We start from the raw sequence: 20948 nt of genomic DNA, 5'->3' as shown, positions 1-20948 counted from the left end.
ATTTGACATACCCACAGTTGTGATATGGAAAGTGTATTTGCATTTGTAATAAATGTTGCATTGTGTAACTCTTAAACCTTACTGAGAATGTGGTGATAAGATGAGTCCATGTTGACTACACTAAGGACTGTTCATCCCTAATAGGGTATTGGTTTTCATTATGAAAGATTTCATTTCATATGGCCTTCAAGCTACAGTTGTATATACATCAGCCATCTACAGGATGTGATTCTTTATGACCAGCACAATTGTAAAAACTAATAGTCTTCAAGACTTTTCTCTACTGTGATCATTTTTAAAACCAGATGAAGTAAGAAATGTCTGCTGTGAGCATCATGCTCTGTTATGGTTAGAGTTGCCATGTATGTTGTCACCAGAGATGCTGTTTATAAAACTCTGATTATAACTGGCTTACTCTCTAGTCTTGAAAAAATGTTAAGTGTTTGTGGCCTGTGGGAGACAAGCAGTCAGATTTTGAAACACTAATACTTTCTGATGAATTTGAATCACCAGGCTCCCCTCTGCCTTCCTTGCATCAACCTTGCTGCACCCCCTAGCTAGCACCCAAGACTTGTAGCAGGGAACTTCCTGGAATGAAGTACTCCTCTGTGGTCTTCCCAGGGTCCAAACAGTAAGCAGGCCAGTTTGATGAGCCATCCCAGAAATGCAGACTTGGAGAGTATGGTTTACTTCTGTTGTCTAACAGTTAATGACTCAAATCTCATGGAATTATAGGCAGGAAGGCAAAAGGGCTTAGCAGGTTATGAAATCCTTAAAGCCTATTGAATAGATGAAGTTGGCATAACTTGTGGCCCTGCCTTGCTCCTGGCAAAATATGGCACTCATAAAAGTCTTTTTAATCCTACCACAAAGTAGGATGCCTACCCTAGAACATACTCCAAAAGAAAATGTGAAGATTTGGAATCCTATTCACAAAATGAAGCAAATTAAAAAGGAGGAGAAAAATAGATAAAGCCACTGCTTTTATCATTATTGGTTTCTGTTAAGCCAAGGATTAATTTTATGTTATGCCAAGAGCTTCATATGTAAAACTTATTGTTACTAAGTAGAGGACCGAGTTCTTATTTTAGACAGTTACAAATTAATATGATTCATATCATTTGGATATTGAAATTTGCTGTTTTTTTTAACAAAACACTTTAAGTAGTTTTATCATACATGAAAAACGTAGTAGGTCTTCCATTATTGTATTTTTTTCCAGGTGCAACAATTCTCTCTCTTAGTATCTTCTTTCAAATATAATAATTCTTTTAAGCCCAGGGAGTGAGTTTACATAGCTTGTAAAGAATTCAAATTTTTCTTGTTTTATTCTACTTAGATTCAGAATAAAACTCAGGATTGTTGTTACTGTGTCTGCATTTAAAACATTGGTCAAATTGTCAATAGGTAATAAGTCAGTTGTGGTTAAGAAAAAGCTGATATATTTGTTTGGGTTATAATTAGAGAAGTATATAAATTATGTGACATCAAGCTCTTTGTTCTCCATGGCATTGATGTTATAAATTTTCACAATATGAAGTAAATACAATTTCTTTCAATTCTTTATGCCACCTTGCAAATTTTCACACTTACTATATTCATGTAGAGACATGGGAAAAACTCCATTCAAGGACAGCTGTGGCTCTTAAACTCCTTGCTGCAGATGTTCTAAAACAAATCTGCAGGAAAGCTTGATGGCTAGCTTAGCTTTTCAGAAGTCAAATCTCAGATGTGGTAGTTAACCACTCTTGCTGTTTGGTCCTGCACAACCCAATTAATTGGCTTTGACTTTTTAGCAAATAAATAATTATTAAATAATTAATAGAAAAATACAAGAAACTTGAACTAGGCTGGACTCAGGGAAACCGAAGCTGGCTGGAATAATAGTAGCTAAGTCTCACACCTTTACCGCTTCTACAGAAAGCCGTATAGTTTAGTCATCAGAGAAAGTGTTCTCTCATAATTTAATTTACCTAATTGTAAAATGTAGTTTACTCTGATTAAACTTGCTTTCAGCTAGAAACAATCGACTTACTTGTTATAACAAAGATACTTCATGAATGACGTATAATTTGCAGATGACAAGTCAGTGCATTTTAATCTAGTAAGAAATAGCAGAAAGGTTGCTTCATTTCATAGAGTCAGAAAAGGGGTATCATTGAGTTGTGGTAACAACTACATTGCCAAAGGTGCTTTCTGTCATATGAGTGGCAAGTCTTAGTATCCTCCTTGGGAGTTTAAAAATGGATTCTAAGAATTCACCCCATCTTATACCAATTTTGGAAAACTTGGCTTGGGTCAGGCAGTACATGTTAAAGATTCTGGGTTAGGCATGTTGATGCACACCTTTAATCCTGGCACTCAAGAGGTTGCAGCAGATCTCTGTGAGTTTGAGGCCATTCTGATCTACGTAGTGCATCCTTGGCCAGCCAGGATGAAACGATGATACTATCAGAACAAAACAAAACATAGCAACAATGAAGATTCTGAATTAAACCTAGAATTTCTTCAACATTTTATCATGAAATTTTTCAAATACAGACATACATGGTAGCACATACCTGTAATCCCAGGATATGGGAGATTTGGTGTGAGTTCAGGGCAACCTGGGCTACATAATGAGATACTGGGGAGAAAGAGAAGGGGGGAGACAGGGTAGGGAAGGAAGCAGAGGAGGAGAATATGAAAATGGATTAGAGAAAATGAGAACAAAACAAGAAAAAGAAAGCCATTCTGGGAACCCAGAGCTGATCTCAGGAGACCATTCTGTGTCTTAGCCTGTACTGTACCTCTAGTTAAAACCCTGAGTCAGAACTGCACAGTGTTCCTTGTGGAGATCTGGTTTGAACCATAGGCTGTAGACTACAATGAAACCCACTAGGTCTCTAGAACAGGGACAAGCAGTGACACAGGCTTACAGGTGCTAGGATCTAAGGAATGCCAACAGAAAGCTTGCTGTCAGCCTTTCTGGTACCTAGAGACGGAAATAACACCTCTAACTATGATACCCACAGCCCAGCCTATGTACCTTATGATTTAGGGGACAATAACACAAAGGTCAACAGAGAAAGTATAGTACAACAGAGATTCTGACACAAATAGCCAGAAAAGGAAAAGCAAGATGGCTTTGCATTGCATTCAGGTGAGTGACCACATAGACACAGATACCATTTAATATCTAATGTGAATGTTGTAGATTACTTTTTCTATACATTTTTCTCTATCATTTTTTCATAATATTTTTACTGATTACTTGAGGATTTTACACCATGAACCCTGAGCACACTAACTACCCTTTCCTCCCAGTTCTGCCTCCCCAACCTTTGGGAAACTCTCCCCCTTACCTCCCCCCCTCCCGCCCCGCCATGTTGCCACCAAAAAAAAGAAAAAGAAAAAGAAAAGTTCAATTTGTGTGGCCCATATACTCACTGGAACATGGGCAAACTCCCAGTGGCCAGCCCCTTAAAGAGAATGGAGTCCTTCCCCACCTGCACCCCCACCAGAAGCCATCAGTTGTGAAGAGCTGCACTTCAGCATCCTCATCACAATTTTTAAAGAGATCGATGGCTTCCTGTCTAGGCTGTTACTTTTTTGAAAGGTGAGTGGGAGTAGAGCTTGTCACAAAAGCTTGTGTACCTCCCTCTCATCTATGAGTCTGCAGCCATCAGTACCATGGCAAAAGTAGCTTCCTTGCCCTTTACAGTCAGCAGGAACATGGATCAAGGACTTACATGTAGTTTCTGATGACAGCATGGACACAGACATCCACATGGCCTCCAGTGTCAGCATATGCCATGGACCTCAGCATGGTCTCTCATGGCAATCAACACAGCCCTCTGCTGCTGCATGGGCCATGAACCCCATCACAGCCCTTAGTGGTGCACAGACAGGGCAAGGATATCAAATCAGACCCCAAACCAATAGATTATAAGAAATAATCAAGATCAAAGAAAAAAGTATTAAAATTAAGACAAAGAGTGATACCAAGAATGAATGAAACAAAAAATCATTCTTTTAAAGAGAAGATTGCTAAGCTCTTAAGCAAACTCATGATGAGAGAGAGACAGACAGACACTTACCAGTCATGATGCCTATAGTCCCAGTACTCAGGTGGGTGAAACAGGAGGATTGTAGTTTGTGGTCAGCCAGCACTGCATAGTTACAGCCCAGGTGGGAAGCCAAATTAATAAGAATTAGTAAAATTTGAGATGAAAAGTTAAACATTAAAACTAGTATCAGTGAGAGATTAATTAGAGCAAACTTTAAAAACCTGAGGTCAAGTGAACTAAAAAATGAATACCTATGATACATGAAAGGACACATCTGATGTATGAAAATTAAATCAAGATTATATAAAGAGTTTAAGGTCTGAGGATTCTATCACTGTGATAGAACACCATGACCAAAAACAACTTAAGGAGGAAAGAGTTCATTTCATTTTACAACTTGTAGTCCAATCATCCAGGAAAGTTAGGGCGGAACTCAAGGCAGAAACCTGGAGACATGAATGAAGTATGGGCCGTGGAGGGTCATTGCTCACTGGCTTGCTACTCTTGGCTTGCTCAGCCTGCTTTCTAATACACCCCAGTACCACCTGCCCAGGGGTGGCACTGCCCACAATGGGATGGCCCTCCCATGTCAATAGGTAGCTAAGAAAATACCCCCAAAGGCTCGCCTACAGGCTAATCTTTTTTTTTAACATTTTTAAAATTTTATTTATTTAGTATGTATACAGTATTCTGCCTGCATGTGTCTCTTCATGCCAGAAGAGGGCACCAGATCTCATTACAGATGGTTGTGAGCCACCATGTGGTTGCTGGGAATTGAACTCAGGACCTTTGGTACAACAGCCAGTGCTCTTAACCTCTGAGCCATCTTTCCAGCCCCTACAGGCCAATCTTACGGAGTCATTTCCTCAGTTCTAGCTCCGTCTTCTCAGATGACTCTAGCTTTATCAAACTGACAAGAACCTAGCCAGCACAATATGTAATAAGCAATGAAATTGAAACAGTTCTTTTCCTCTTGCCCCCCCAAAGGCCCATACTCTTATAAAATCACTGTTGATTTTACCAGACCTTTTAACAGTGCTCATCAGACTAGTCCACAGAGTAGAAAGGAAAGTTGCTCAAACTCAATTTTACAAAGCCAGAATTACCCAAAATCTGGTTATGCACTCAATAAAAAATAAAAGCATAGGCTGAACATGTATGGAAAACTTCTCAGTGGACTACTTGCAAACTGATCTATGTCCCTGTCAGTGACCATGGGGGCCTTCATTCTCTGGTTACAAGGATGGTCCAATATATAAAAGTCAATGATTGTAACATAATGTTTGAAACATTAACATGCTCAAGGACGGAAATCCTGTGATGGTCTCAGAAGGTGCAGAAAACGTATTTGGCAAAGTACAGCATGTACCTCAACATAATAAAAGCTGTATGTGACAAACATTACAAGAAATGGGGAAAAACTGCAAAGCATCCACTGAAATGAGGAACAAGTTAAAGATGTCCACCTTTTCCATTCTTATTCAACATAGGCTTAGAGCAGTAAGACAAGAGAAAGAAAAAAGACTTCTAGCTAGGAAAGTCAGATTGTCCTTTTTTGTGGATGATATGATCTGATACATTATAGACTCCAAATACTTCACCAGAAAACTTTAGAACTGAGAAACACTTTGAGCAAGTACAGGATGCAAAATCAACACCCAAAACACACTAATTTTCATATATGCCAATAACAAACATGTGAGAAGGGAAAATTCCATTTACAATATTATTTTTTGAAAAAACATACCTAGGAATAAGCATAAGCAAGGAAGTAAAGGACCTTTATAGTAAAAATTGTAAAATACTGAAGAAAACAACTGAAGAAGACACCAGAAGATTGAAAGACCCCCCCTGTGGTCACAGATCAGCAGAATTAATATAGTGAAAATGTATATTACTAAAAGCCATTTACAGAATCAGTTCAGTCCCCTTCATAATCTTAATGGAATTCTTCAAGAAAATAAAGGAATATCTAAAATGCATATGAAAGTTCAAAAGACGTCAAATAGCCAAAACAATCCTGAGCAAAAGAAGAATGCTACTGGTATCACAATTTCTGTTCTCAAGTTTACTACAAAGCCATGGAACAAAATAGCTGGAACAAAACCAGACACATTGATTAATGGATAGAATAGAGAGGCCCACATAACTATAGCCGCCTGGTTTTGACAAAGTGTCCAAAAATTCACATTGGAGAAAAGACAGCTGCTTCAACAAACGATGCTAGAAATCTGGATATCTACATGTAGAAGAATGAAAACTTGAGTCCTGTCTCTCAACATGAAGAAAAAAAAATCACTTCAAGTGTTCCAATGTAACACTTGAAAGTCAGAAACTGTTACAGAAAACTGTATGGTGGAGAGGGGGCGCTCCTCAAGGTGTAGGCAAAAGCAAGGACTTTCTATAAAGGATGTAGCGACTCAGTAATATTATTGCATGAACCAGAAAATCTACAAACCAAAGGAAGTAGTCAAGTAAAGAAGTATCTGCAGAGTAGGAGAAACTTTGCTAGCTATCACCTGACAGTTAACATTTAAAATATATAAAGAAATCAAAAGAACTACTTTAAAGAAAAAAAAACCAACAATCAGTAAACAACAAACTAGAAGATTCTCAAAAGATGAAGTACAGAGGGCCAGTACACATATGAAAACCTGGTCAGCATCCTTAGTCATTAGGGAAATGCAACTGAAACTACACTGAGAGTCCATTTTACCTAATGAGACTGGCTATCATGAAGCAAACAAACAACAAATGCAAGGATATAGGGCATAGGGAAGGTTAGAAGGAGGAACTCTTTTATACTAGTGGTAGAAATGAAAATTGGTTCAGCCACTATGGAAAGCAGTATAGTAGTTCCTCAAAAAATTAAAGATAGAATTTCCATAGGACCCTGTTACACCATTCCTAGGTATATGTCCAAAGATATTTGCACATGCATGTTCCCTGAAGCACTTCACAGTAGCTATTAGAAAATCAGCCTAGGTATCTGACAACAGATAATGAATAAAGGAAATGCAATATATATGCAGTGGAGTTTTATTCCACTATAAAGAATGAAATGATTATATTGATGGGCAATCATCTTATTACACAAAATAGCTAGACTCAGAAAAATAGTACATGCTTTCTCACTTCTGAATCCACTGTTGCATCCTAGATTATTTATAACTACATCAAATAATACCCCCCACATCCCATTGTGCATGCACGTGTGTGTGTGTGTGTGTGTGTGTGTGTGTGTGTGTGTGTGTGTGTGTAGTCCAAAAGTTTGTTTTAAAGTTTGTTTATTTTTAAATGAACCCAAGGGTTTTTATGAATTTATTGCATTTTAGTGCATTGTAGTTCGTATCCCTTTTGCTGCCCAAATTCCCCCACCACTGGCCTGTGGGAACCCCTTCAATGATTATTGGAAACATCCTTAGTTTCTGTTACTGCATGATGTTTTGGGTTCATCTGCAGCTGGACTGGAAGGGAGCCTCTCTTTAAGTAGCCACCTTTTAATATAACAAGTACAACTGGTGCTGTCGCAGCTCACACTTTCTTCTTAACTCTTCCATAATAGCACCTGAATTATTTTATTTTTTCCTGAATTATTTTAATTGTAAGTAGGTTATAATAAAAATGTCATGAAAAGCTGTTGTTGAGATGGAGATGTGATTGATGTCGTTTGCAGACTATGTCATGCTTCCAGGATGCATGGCTGTGCTTTAGAGTCATGCAGTGAGTAAAAGCAAACAAACAGGAAAAAGAGCTATGCAGTGAGCTTTAAAATGGACTGTGTCTAGGTTGTAGTATAGACCATTTTGTGAGGTTCAATAGGAGTGGCGTTAGGTATCTAGACTTTGCAAAACTTCCTGGCTATTTCTATGTGCAGTCAAGGTTGAGAATGTTTATTAGCAATGACATCATAACAAAATGATTTTTATAAAAGAGGGACTTGGAAAAGATAGCTTAATAGTGTCAGATAAGAGATATGTGGATCCTGGGGACTCACCAGAGAGCCAGTCTAGCTGGAACAGCAAGTTCCAGATTGACTGAAAGAGCCTATCTCAAAAATGACATGGAGAGTAACAGAAAACATCCAATGGCTTTTGGCCTCTACATGTGCACACACAAGTGAGCACAACCAGATATAAGATACACACACACACACACACAGAGAGAGAGAGAGAGAGAGAGAGAGAGAGAGAGAGAGAGAGAGAGAGAGAGAGATTAGGGATTTGAAAAGTTTTATAGTCTCAAATATATTGGGTTCCAGACTTTTCCTGATAAACGTTATTCTAGTATCTTGACTATAAGGCCTTTAAAAATATGGGAATCTTATAATTTACCCATTTCTACATGTATTTACAGCTCTATTCTGTGTCTACTTGTTCTGTTTTACAGATCTGAACAAATGCCAGATTGGCACTTATTGAAGACACAAGGACAGTGTATGAAGGAACATAATAATTCTCCTAAAGAAGAGGTACGTAGTGAGTCTATTTTCTTAGTTACAACCAAGGGATAGGATTAGCAGTAACTTTTATTTTTATAAGTTCCAAGATTATACAAGCTATTTTGTTTGGGAAATAGTATATCTAAATGATAAACATATTTGAAAAAATGGTAACAGTAGTAAGTGAGGTTTTATGACTGTTGATAATATTTTTAACTTTCTGATCTTAGACCTTTTACATGTTTTGTGGAAGGATCTGACTCTGACTTAATGTTAATTCCCAGAGTAGCTTAAATATATCTACCACAACATCTTCAGAGTTTAAAAGCCTCTGTAACATTCTGGTTTTCTGTCTATATGCCATGCTTTAAAATATTATAAAGTCATTGATGTAAAGCCAGCAAATACATTTTTTGATTCATTATTTTACACAGGTACTAGTCCAGATCCATTGGAAGGGAAGAAATGTAAGAAATGTGGCCCTTTCCTGAGGGCTAGTTACCAGGGTGCCATAATAAAATAGCATAAATAAATATAAATAAAAATAAAATAAATAGTGTGCCTTCAGAAAGTGTACCTAGCTACCTGGAGAAGCAGTGAGGGAGAGCTTTTGATAGAAGGAGTATAAGGACATGTAAGGTCACTGTAGAAATTGTCTTTTTGACAAAGTGAGACTGGGAAGATGTTTGGGGTAACAGGGAAGGGCTGTTAGGAACCAATAAGCAGAAAAGGAAACCCAACACATATGAGGCAATAGAGCCATTCTTTTTTTAAGATTTATTTTATTTTTAATTGTGTGTATGTGCAAGTGAATGCAGGTATTTATGGACACCAGAAGAAGTTTCCATACCTCCTGGAGTTTGGAACACTCCTGCAGACCTTTGAGCAGGGCCAAGATGATTTTTTTTTCCTAAAAATTGGAGTAAGCAAGCGGTTTCTAAAACATGTAGGTATGGTTGAAGAAATTTATAATTCCAAGGAAGTATTAAAATCAAAATGAAGACATGCCCATAAACTTTGGTACAAAATGATTTTGTAGTTTCTGAAACTTTTTGTTGTTTTGTTTTGGGTTTTTGGTGTGTGTGTGTGTGTGTGTGTGTGTGTGTATACAACTCTATATGATGCTGGGGATTGAACCCAGAGTCTTGTTCATGTTACTATTACTCTACATCCCCAGCCTTCATCATCCTTCCATGATTTGCTAAATAGAGTATCGGAGTTGTTTCTATACATTGAAATGGGATAAATATCTTATAGATACAATGGGTTAAATATCTCTCTTTAGAGAAAATCTTCAAAGTAAGTGATTTTGAAAATTTAAGAATGCTCCATTAGAAAATGTAAAGTCTATTGAAGCCCAGAAGTATTTACTTTGATCTCTTGAGGAAGAGGCTAATTAAACAACCACATGTAAATGATGTTTACCTGTGGGTCTCTGTGCTGTCAGCTCTAGTCAATCCCTTCTCTTGAGTAAACACATGACCAAAGCCATAGAAACTCACTGTCCCCTGGAGACCAGATAAGATCTGTCAGCACCCGCATAAACTGGTAGGCAATTACATAATTGAGCTGCATGCTTTTAATTCAGAGAAATTGGTAATTACTTTTTTTGGGGGGAAATGAGTTGGGAGTGTCATTAAAATACAAAGTGGCTTAATACTTCTTTTCTCCCAAGTGATGTCTGTTTCCACTTGGGAGAGCTTTGACACAGAGGGGCAACTTGCTGATGTCGTTCACAATTGCTCTGGTCCTGCCCCCACACAGATTTTATTTTACCAGAAAACATGTTTCCTAAATGATACAGTATAGATGAACTACTGTCTCTGTTGTCTCCAGGATCTGGTAGAGTTATACCATCGATTTTCATGTTACAGTTTGATCATCCACCTAAATTTCCATAGATATAAGATACTCATCTTTGAGAAATTATTATTTATAAAATTGTCTTCAAAGATCAGTTCTTGTATATTTCTTCAAACAACCTAAGAAATCTCAAAGATGAATATTGAGTAGTGAAGGTAAATGAGATAAAATATACAAAATAAATTAAACCAGCCATGCAGTATGTCTACCACATTGTGTGGAAAAGAGGGCTCTACACAGTGGCAATGGTTTTGGGTTTTGTTTTTTAAATATTTTATTTATTATGCATACAACATTCTGCTTCCATGTATATCTGCACACCAGAAGAGGGCACCAGATTTCATAAGGGATGGTTTTGAGCCACCATGTGGTTGCTGGGAATTGAACTCAGGACCTCTGGAAGAGCAGTCGGTGCTCTTAACCTCTGAGCCATCTCTCCAGCCCAGCAATGGTGTTTTTAATCAAGCACCTGGGGACTCGCTAGACAGATGCTTGTAATATTATTATAGCATTTTATTCTATATCCTTTTGAAGCCCAATTCAAATTCAGCTCAAGCAAAATGAGAGTCGTATATGAAATCCACACACAAAGCAGATCAATGTGTGTCATCCTTGAAAGCCTCTAAACTTTTTACGAGCAGCAGGGAAACCAGTTCTCCAAAGCAGAGTTTATTTGGGATTTAGTGTGGGGCTTGCAGATCTGGCATGCTGTGGTAGACTACAGGTACATCTGCAGGGATTGGGGCAAAGGGAAGCTTTAAAAGAGAAGTTTTACTTTAGCTGTCATGAAATGAAGACCATTGATTATAAGAGCTTGTGATTGGCTCATTAGTGGAGACAGCCATTGTTAATCAAGTGATCTTGTGTAAGCAGCTTAGCTGGAATATTCAGGTAGTTAATCTATAATACTGCAGTTTTGAGGAATTCTTTGCATAGACCCTGTTACAGGGATATGTGCAAGAGGGTTGTCTTTCATGGTCTCTTGGCTCCACTTTGTTATTTTGACATAGTGACTCCACTTTGATCCTGGTAACTTGCGTTAGGGGATAAGACAGAAGTAATCTGAAACACCAATAGTCCAAAACAATGTCAGTATTCAGCAGAGGAGAGAAACTATAAAGGTATTTTAAATTGCATGAAAACTTATTAATCTTTATAGTCTACAAATTCCATTTTAATATGCACAAAACTTCAATAATCCTTTATCACTTTTAGTTTTTTAAATGTATACTAAGACAGTATTCTTAAGAGGCTAAAAATTATTGTCAATTACACCACATATTTATAGTTTAGAAATACACACTCAAAAATTCTATTAGAGCATATGGATTATTCTAAACCTGAGAAAATAAAAAGTTATGGATTTCACTGTAAGATTTCTAAAGCTGAGGATTATTTTTATTCAGACTTTAAGATTCTTTGCTTATATCTAAGATTTTTGGGCACAGGCAGATAGAACCAGGGTAAGTCTAAAAAGCACCATGGGCAGTTTGAGGATGCAGTTCAAGGAGGCTTGCTTTCTTCCTTTCAGACCTAAGGAGCTGCTGGGCTTTCAGAATGACAGCTGATGGTGGGAACCGTTTTGGGCCTAGCTTCAGGGGCAAGGCTCCATATCCATACCCCAGTCTGTAGAAACAGAAGCCCTGAGCAGTTCATCTACATAGACTTGTCAGAACTGAAGTAAAATCCGGGGACAGTTTATACAAATAGAGGTAAAGAACCTAAGAATTAGCACTGCATCTACAAGGCTAACAATACCAGGGCCTTTGGCCAAGAATTACAGCTCCTTAACACATCACCCCCAGTGCAGTTTCTCCAGCTTCTGTCTAGGAGATCAACAAGCACTAAGGAAGTCAGAAGGAAAGAACCTTGCAGGAGCCTTAAAGGATTAGCTGAGCTAAATGCTCAGGGCTGGGTCTCCCAAGCTCTGCTTCAGTGGCTCTCACATTGGAGCATCTTTTCCTTCTTCTATGTTAATCATGAAGAATTGTGATTTCTTCACTGTTCACTGAACAGTTGCTTGTTACCCAGACACTCAACTGCATAAACCTGAGTACCTTTGTCCTGTTCTACTAATCATATTGGCTTATGATGTCTTGGACCTGTTTCTTGAACATTAGATACTACCCCATATTTTCTACAATCATCAATCAATAGGTCGCCACCACTATCACCAGGATGGAGCAAATCATCACTTCCTAATAGAGTGTGTACGCTAGCAGTGGGACAGTGGGACAGAGATTGTTATTAGCATAGTTTTATGCCATAGGAACAAAATGCTTACCTGGAAATTAAAAGACTTAGTTAGCTCAGATCCTGTTAATTGCCATTTTTCTTCACCTTGCTTCTGAAGTGAGCTGTGATTAAAAATCAATTTCCCTGTGCATATAGGATAGTTAGTGTCCTTTGAAAAAAGATATGCAGGGTAGCAGGTGAGTTTCCCCAGCTGCTCAGGAGATTCAAAGATAAGTGTAGACTTTTATCCTTGGCTAAAAATTAAGACTCACAAACAAGTCAGTTATCTTCTGCTTGGTGTATTTCTTTTCTTTAATTCATTTTTACTTAGGTATGTGTGCCTGTTTGTCTATATGTACATCACATGCATGCTGCATCTACAATGGTCCAAAGAGGGCATCAGATCTTTAGGAACTCATATTATAGGCTGTCTGGTGGGGGGGGTGTAGGGAACCAAACCCAAGTCCTCTGCAGGAACAGCAAGTGTTTTTTAATTGCTGAGCCATCTCCAGTCCCTGAACCAACTCTCTGCTCCAAGTCTAGAAAACAGGAATCATGCAGTCAAAGAATAAATCTGTCTTCAGAAAGGAAGTCTGAGGGTCTGCTCTCATGTATACCAAAGGTAGAACAAGCTAGCTCAGATAAAAAGGGGATCTCACCTCATGTACCTGCTCTTCAAGTTGAACATTTGTGTAGTACATAAAGTTCAGTCTTCAAAAACATATTATTGTTAAAAAAATTGTACAGATTTAAATTGTGCTGAAAAATAACCAGATGTTATTTTTAATTAAATTTTTTTTCATATATTTGATCATGTTTTTCTCTTTTCTCAACTCTTCCCAGATTCTCCCAACCTTCCTACCCACCCAACTTCATGTTGGTTCTCTTTCTCCCCTTCTTTATCTCTGTTATTTTGATCCTGAGGACATTTTAATGTCAGGAAACAATTTAAATTCTAAGTAAAGCTTAACCTAAAATTCTATTTTAAGTCTGAGTCTCTGAGAGCAAAGGGAACAGGGTTCTGGCTTGTTTTGATTTTCTTTTTTTTCTTCTTCTTTTTTTTTTTTTTTTTTTTTTTTGTGCTTTCTTTGCAACGCTGTAGGCCACAGCATTATTGAAAAAAGTCCTTACAGAAGAATGTGACCATAGGTCAGCTATTCACAGCAATGAATCATCTTGCAGCATGCCATCTATTCTGAATGACAATAATGGAATAATGGAAGCAAAACCCGCTCTGCGGCTCAACAGTGTTCTTACAAGGGAACAAGGTAACTATTGTTAAACAGTGTCCACAGCAAAAAGGCATTCAGAGTCAATGCAACATCCTCTTTCTCAAGGCATACCTATAAAATACTACTAACTAAAGCCCATCTCAGGTCTTAAGTGCATGGTATGTTGTTTGTTTTATGGTACCTTCTAGTTAATATGTATGTTCTCAGTCAGGCAGGAGTGTGAATCCTAAGTGTAGTTCTGTTGAGCTTCTAGTGAAACAAAATACAAGTTAGGAAATCTTAAACCACTCACTTATAGTACCTTTTGGACAAGAAATAAATGGACAAAGACTGTAAATGAAGAGACAGTGAAATAAAAAAAGAATTGTTATTAAAACTCCACTACAGGTGCTGGAGAAATGGGGTAAGAGCTCTGGTTGCTCTTCGGGAGGACTCAGGTTTGGTTTCCAGCATCCACATGACAGATTACAACTGTCAGTTAACTCCAGCGTTCTTCTGGCCTCCAAACAGGCACGAGGCACAACACACACATGGTACACATGCATATATACATGCAAGCAAAACATTCTTGCACATAAAATAAATCTTAAAACAAAACACATATAGGGCTGGGACTGTAGCTCAGTGGTAGAGTTTGCCTTTCATTTGTGAGACCATAGGTTCCACCCCCAGCACTGAAGAACAAATCTGTTCTATAAATTTGAAACATATTTTTATTATGTTCTTGTTTTTAGAAGTTTCAAGTGGCTGTGGAGATGAGAGCAAAGAAGAAAGCATAGCTGCAATCCCAGTCACAGGTAACGTTGCAAGTGCCTAATAGTTTCAATCCCAGAATGCAGTCTTATTGCATGATCGAACATTCAGGGTTAGTCATTGGTGGGTCCAATGACTTAGTGAGGTGGAGAGAGGATATATTCAACTACTGTATGTAAGCTGTGCTGACACAACCCAAGGTGGTAAACGACTCTGTCCACTGAGCTTTTCATCTTGATTTTAAACATTTAACCTGTAAGTATTCTCCACCATATAGCTCTTCAGCACCTGTAGCCAATTGAGAACTGTCAGTTGGCCAGGGTGAGTGCCTTGTTAGTAGATGACAAACTATAGATGTTTATGATTTTACGTTTTTTCTTTCCAGTAGTAATCAAACTTAAAGCTGCTTAAAACTAATGTTTTAAAAAATGTGTACTAGGTAGGAAATTTGCTCACACCTCAGGTATAAAAGCCTGTCTAGCAATTTAAAATTCTCACTAACCATGCTTCATCTATCAAAACCTATTAAGACTTCTGCACATGTATTAGGTGTGTTTATAGGTGGAATCTGAATTGTATCATTACATTTTTTAGGCTTAAAATATCAACAAGCAGCAATTACTATTCTGAACAGAACCTTATTTGTTGTACATTTAAATTTACTAGATCTTTATTTTGTCAAGTGGTATGTTGCTTCATTATAAATTCAAAGGTCTGACATTAAATATTTATAGAAGTAAACACACCATTGCTGAGGTACTGAGCATGCTTCTGCATATGAGGTATTTTTGGTTTTGTTTACAAGCAAAAATGAGTGGCTTGCTTTTATGGTAATATAATTCACGGCATGATGATTAGTTTTTAAATTCAAGTTTCTGTTATGAACTCTTGTTTTGAATATAGAGTTTATAGCAAAGCAATTATTATGTATGTGTAACATTTCACTCCAATATACAGAGGTTTTCTGTAATTTTAGGTATTTTTACCCATTGATGTTCATTGTGTTTTTATTTGTCTTTTTGAGAAAATGCTGATAGGGTTCACTCTGATTGTTTTAGTTTTTGTTAGTGTTACTAGAAGAAATATAGATGATCCCTAAGCTGCAGCTGTCCGAAGTTATTTGGTTATCTTTTTCATACATTTACCTTTGAGTGCAGAAGTATTTAATGGCCTCTGAATATATTTCAGTTAAGAGTATATAGCCTGTGATCACAAAGGGTCATCTGTAAACTCATTTAAAATAAGTTGTAATTTTAACTTCGCACCCCCTATCTATCAATAGTTGACAGAGAATACCATGCCTTAGCATACTGAAGTATTAACTGTTATAAAGTAGCACAGGAGAGCTGGCTCTGATGGAGGCAGAGGCAAGCAGTTCTCTGAGTTTGAAGCCAGCCTAGTCCAAAGAAAAAAATTAAAATTAAGTAGCATGGGGTCCTGGAAGACTTTGTAAAGTTATTTTTACTAGAGCACTGCTGTTTTGTCCTCCCTACCCTTGTTCTTCTAAGTGCCCCATGGAGCCTCTCATGATGTCATGTCTTAAGTGCCTTGTGAGCTGCTGTATTCTTATTGTGTCTATCATCATAACTACTACTTGGTCTCTTAAACTCTTGATTATTACCATTTTTTTTTAACTTTTGTGTCTTTTTTTTTTTTTTTTTTTTTTTTTTCAAGACAGGGTTTCCCTGTGTAGCTTTGGAGCCTATCCTGGCACTTGCTCTGGAGACTAGGCTGGCCTCGAACTCACAGAGATCCGCCTGCCTCTGCTTCCTAAGTGCTGGGATTAAAGGTGTGCGCCACCAACGCCCAGCAAAACTTTTGTGTCTTTTATCATAACTATTTGGAGATTTTATTGTTTGTAGAGTAAGACAAGTATATAGAGTTCAATTTAAGATTCAGTGTGCCTGCCCTTTGTAACAGTCTGTTGAAATTTCATATTTGTGTAGGTGCATGATGGCTTTATTTATATGGGCTGCGTTCCATGTAGAATATTCTCCAGAATCTGTCCTCTTGACATTGAAGAGACTAGCAGTTGAGCCTGGGTTTTGGCTTTCACGCTCTGCTGTTTTTACATACTTCTCTAAGTAGGGAAAGCTATCTAACAAGTACTATCTAACAAATTGCCTGAAAGTTTAAATGAAATCATCCAGGTGTAGTGTATAAACCTGTAATGTAGCATATAAAAGGCAGGGTCAGGGGGATTATTGCAAGTTCAAGGGCAGTCAGGTCTACATAACAAAGCCCCGTCTTAAAAAAAAAAAAAGTTTAAATGAGATGGAATAAGTGTGTGAAAGTGCCAAATAGATACTGGGTATTAGATGCTCAAGACTTGCTGGCTATGATATACAGTAATAATATCCATCCAAATGTTAGGTCTTCTGTGCTGGATTTCATAACCCCTAACATCTCCAAATCAGTAGCACCCAGTCAAAAGGAATCTTACAAAACAAGCTCAAAGAGGAAAAACAGACAAACAAAGCAAAGGGATGAGAATGCATTGCCTCAGAAAAAGAAGTCCCTAGATGGGCCCCCAGATGTCTGACTGCCTCCAGTGTGTTAGCCTGTCACTTCTCACCCTCCCTGAGTTATGATGTGACTGAGGACGGACATTAGCCTGACATGGCGTAGCTGTGATTCCTCAGGCATGGTACTTCCCAGCAGTACTGCTGAGTTAGCTCTTTGAAGAAAACTCCACTTGAGAACACAGCTAATGATGTGACTCCAGAAAGATATTTTTAACTTAACAAGGAAAAAATCCTAAAGAATTTCTGGATACTTTTGGAAATTCCAGTTAGTCCCATAAGGGAATCCTTACAGGTGAATTGCAGGCTAGCTCTTTTGGGATCTTACTGATCAGGCTGGAGGTGTCTGGTTCTGTGTGCCTAGAAGCCTTTAGTGACTCTGCTCAAAGATGAAGGTACTGCAAGGCATTTGATGGCCATGCAGCAGACCTTAACTAATGTGCAGCATTGCGCAGAATGCACTCTGTGCAGAAATACTTGGAGAATAACATATTTTGAAAGCCAACCTGTGTGGTCTCTTTTGCTTTCAATAGTGTACTTAATGTACAGGACCATGATGAAAACTCTCAGAAGACTTTGAAGGAAATTGAAAAGTGTGAGCTGCCAATTCACTAATGTGTTATATAATTGAAAATAAAGGGTTTTTTGTTTGTTTGTTTGTTTTGTTTGTTTGTTTTGCTTTTAAAGCACAGTTTTTCTGTAAGCCCTGGATGTCCTGGAACTTGCTGTGTAGACCAGGCTGGATAAAGTCTTTAGTGGCCAACAGCATTAACTTTTTTTGTTGTTGTTATGAAACATGACATGGCGCACATATATACACATATATGGAACCCTTTCTTAAAATAGCAGGTCCAGCTGGGATGGATATTAGCTTTCTCAATACAGTAAAATTATCCTTGTTGTTTTTCTGCATGCCATTTTTGGGGCTTTCCTAGTGGGTGAGACTTGGGGCTACTCTAATCAAATCATATTGGAGTATTAGGATTGAAAACTACTGATAAAACTCCCTCAGGTTGACCAGAAGATTATAGAAGTAACATTGATGTCCAGAAAGGCTCTTCAGTGTGGGCCTTTTCTCTGTGTACCTATTTGCTTCGCATCAATTTTAGAAAGATGTAGGAAAGCAAGAGGGCAAGGTGAAATCCTGGGTGGGTTCCAGGCTGGATGGAAGGCTCTGAAATTCAGTCCTCAGAATAAGAGTCCTGAGACAGGAAGGTATTGATTTGTGGTCTTCAATACCTGGCAGACTATAGATAATATTTATGCGAGATTTTTATCTATGTTTGTTGTCTCATTCAGATTTTACATCTACAGAGTTGTGATAATAAGAAATAAAAAGATGGATATTTAAAAAAAAAGAGTCCTGAGACATTTACATTAAAAGGGCACACCTCTCTCTCTCTCTCTGTATTATTTGAAGAGCTGCTATGTGCAAAGCAGATTACTTACTGAGCATAACTGCAGTGCAGATTGATAACAAAAGCACTTTTTAAGCTCTTCATTTCATAATACAAAGCTCAGTCTTCTAGGTATGAGATTCTGGGCTGAGAACCTGAACTTCTACCAAGTCCTGTAGAAGGAATTCTTGTTTATAGAACCTACCATTCCTTCATACAAGGCTATGATTCTCACTGTACACTAAAGGAATCAATGTGTTGTTTTGGGATATTTGCACACTGTGTGAGGATGTATTGTTGTGGTTGGTATAATAAAAAGCTGAACGTCCAATAGCTAGGCAGGAGCCAGAGGCAGGACTTCTGGGCAGAGAGAGGGGAGGTAGGGAAGAGGAGGAATCAAGGCACTCAAGGGAGTTGCCAGCCAGAGATGCAAGGAGATTCAGGGGAAGCAGGATGGGCGGTACATGGCAGAATGTATGTGAATAGAAATGAGCTCAAAGTTATACGAGCTAGTTAAAAATAAACCTAGGGTAAGGTCAAGCTTTCATAGTTAATAAGTCTCTGTGTTGTTATTTTTGAGCTGGCAACCCAAATCAAACTCCAACTACAATGTGAGCCAACATTCTAATGCCTTTATTTCCCCTTCTTACTTATGTCCTCCCAAACTTAAGCTTTCCTAAAGTTCATCCTTAAAGAGTTTTCTAACCCTTTAAAGATAACTTCTTTGTTAGTCATAGAAAACGTAAGTTTTCTTCATCAGGCTTTATATAGAATACCCCTCATACAGCATGCATTCCCCAGTAGACAAGATCAGGTATTTCTTCAGACTAGTCTGTTGTTAACTTAGTCTAGTGTCCTTACTAAAGATAAAGTAAAACAGACAAAACAGATTAATGTTATATCTATGAACATGTGTGTTTCTTTTTGTGATAGGTAATATGCCATTTACATGTTTAATATATTAGCCTATTACTTGGACTGAATCTTGGGATACTAAGGTCGGAAAAGACTGCCTCTGCCTTCAGTAAGCCTCAGTCATTTCTAATCTTTACAATAGTCCTTTAGGATTCAATTTGAGTAACTCATCCTGCTGTCAGACAGAAATATAGAAAGTTTAGGGCCAGCTCAATGCATGTGGAATCCAAGTCAAACTTGAGGATTCAATGTTTTCATTCCCCCATCATGACTATTTTGTTAGGGCAGCTATATCAGGGTATCTGGGTCAATTAGATCTCAGCCTGTATCATAGCAAACTACAGGCTTAACAAGGAAGTTCTGGGGAGCAATGTTGAGCAGTCATGTTTTTCCTTTCTCTTTGGCTACACCTAGAGAAGTGAACAGCTTGCAGAACTTTCCAAGGCCAGACTAAGAAGCTTGCCTTTTCCAAAGTGGGACAGGCCTGAGCACAGCTGGGCCTCTGAAACCATGTGAAGGATGCAAGATATTCTGGTCTGTTTCCCTGGAAACACTCAAGCCAGGAAGAAAGTGATGCTTAGCAAGATTATGAGAGGACATGTCCCTCTGAAGTACTCACATCCACAGTGGTGGCATTTTAAATTGTATTCACACTAATGTCGCTGTCAGTACCAAGCTTTAGTTGAAGCAAATGATACAACTTATATTAAATCGTGAAAACCAGTACCTTACATAGTATGTGCCATGCAGTGGTCCCTTAATTTGTCAAACAAATGAATAAAAATGGGGAATTAAGGAGTTTCCTTAAATGCTTGTTGATTCAGGCCAGAGCACTATCTCTTTCAGTCATTCACTCCACCACCACTTTTCCCACCCCACGTGCCCATCCTGGCAAAACTCATCTCCTTAAGCTGCATGTGAAAAGGGCTGTCAGCTTTTATCTCAAGAGGATTAAGCCTCTAAGAATGTCCATTCAGCCTCTCATTCTTTTAACACCAATTCTGTTGGTCAAGCTGTGTTAAAAGTGTTGCTTCACTGTGCCTTTCCTCCTCTGTATTCCTTGGCCAGCTGAAATACTCTCCATCATCACATTGAAGCATCCATGGAGAAGCTTTACAGGTTAGCATCTTCCTGCAGGGTGCTGCATGGAGATCTGGACACCACCTCCCCAAACACTATAGCTTCTGTTTTATACCAAGCTGAAAAGGAGCTGGACACATACAATGGCCAGGTTGTCATTGGTGACTGCATTTACCCCAGGAGAAAAGAATGCAGTGACAAGTTTGGGCCACCCAAGTGTAATGGCAGATAACCTCCAGGACTGCAAGTTCACTAAGAATGCCTTTTTTCTTGCCTTCGCCCAGAAGTGCTTTACTCAGAAGAATTAGTAGAAACAAGTTATCTGCTGTGCCTGGGTCAGGGAGCTTCCAATGAATGTGAAGCAGGGCATCATTTGCTGAGGTGTTGTTCATGGTGGTCAGCAACTCTGCCATTGAGCCTGCTGCCTGCTGCTTGCAGCTGGGGGACAGAGGTGTTTAACA

General features: G+C 38.3%; 1 protein-coding gene across 2 annotated transcripts in view; it reads left to right on the top strand.

The window, feature by feature from the left end:
• Positions 1 to 20948, top strand: part of Kiz (kizuna centrosomal protein) — a 106831-nt gene that overhangs the window by 65076 nt on the left and 20807 nt on the right. For both annotated transcript variants that reach the window (XM_027421590.2, XM_027421589.2), the window contains exons 7-9: positions 8439 to 8520; positions 13691 to 13856; positions 14555 to 14617. In XM_027421590.2, the coding sequence (XP_027277391.1) occupies positions 8439 to 8520; positions 13691 to 13856; positions 14555 to 14617 (311 nt within the window). The remainder of the gene's footprint in view (positions 1 to 8438; positions 8521 to 13690; positions 13857 to 14554; positions 14618 to 20948) is intronic.

This window comes from Cricetulus griseus, chromosome 6, assembly GCF_003668045.3.
Source record: "Cricetulus griseus strain 17A/GY chromosome 6, alternate assembly CriGri-PICRH-1.0, whole genome shotgun sequence".
In the NCBI taxonomy this organism is placed as follows: domain Eukaryota; kingdom Metazoa; phylum Chordata; class Mammalia; order Rodentia; family Cricetidae; genus Cricetulus; species Cricetulus griseus.
This window is presented reverse-complemented; position numbering and strand designations above follow the sequence as displayed.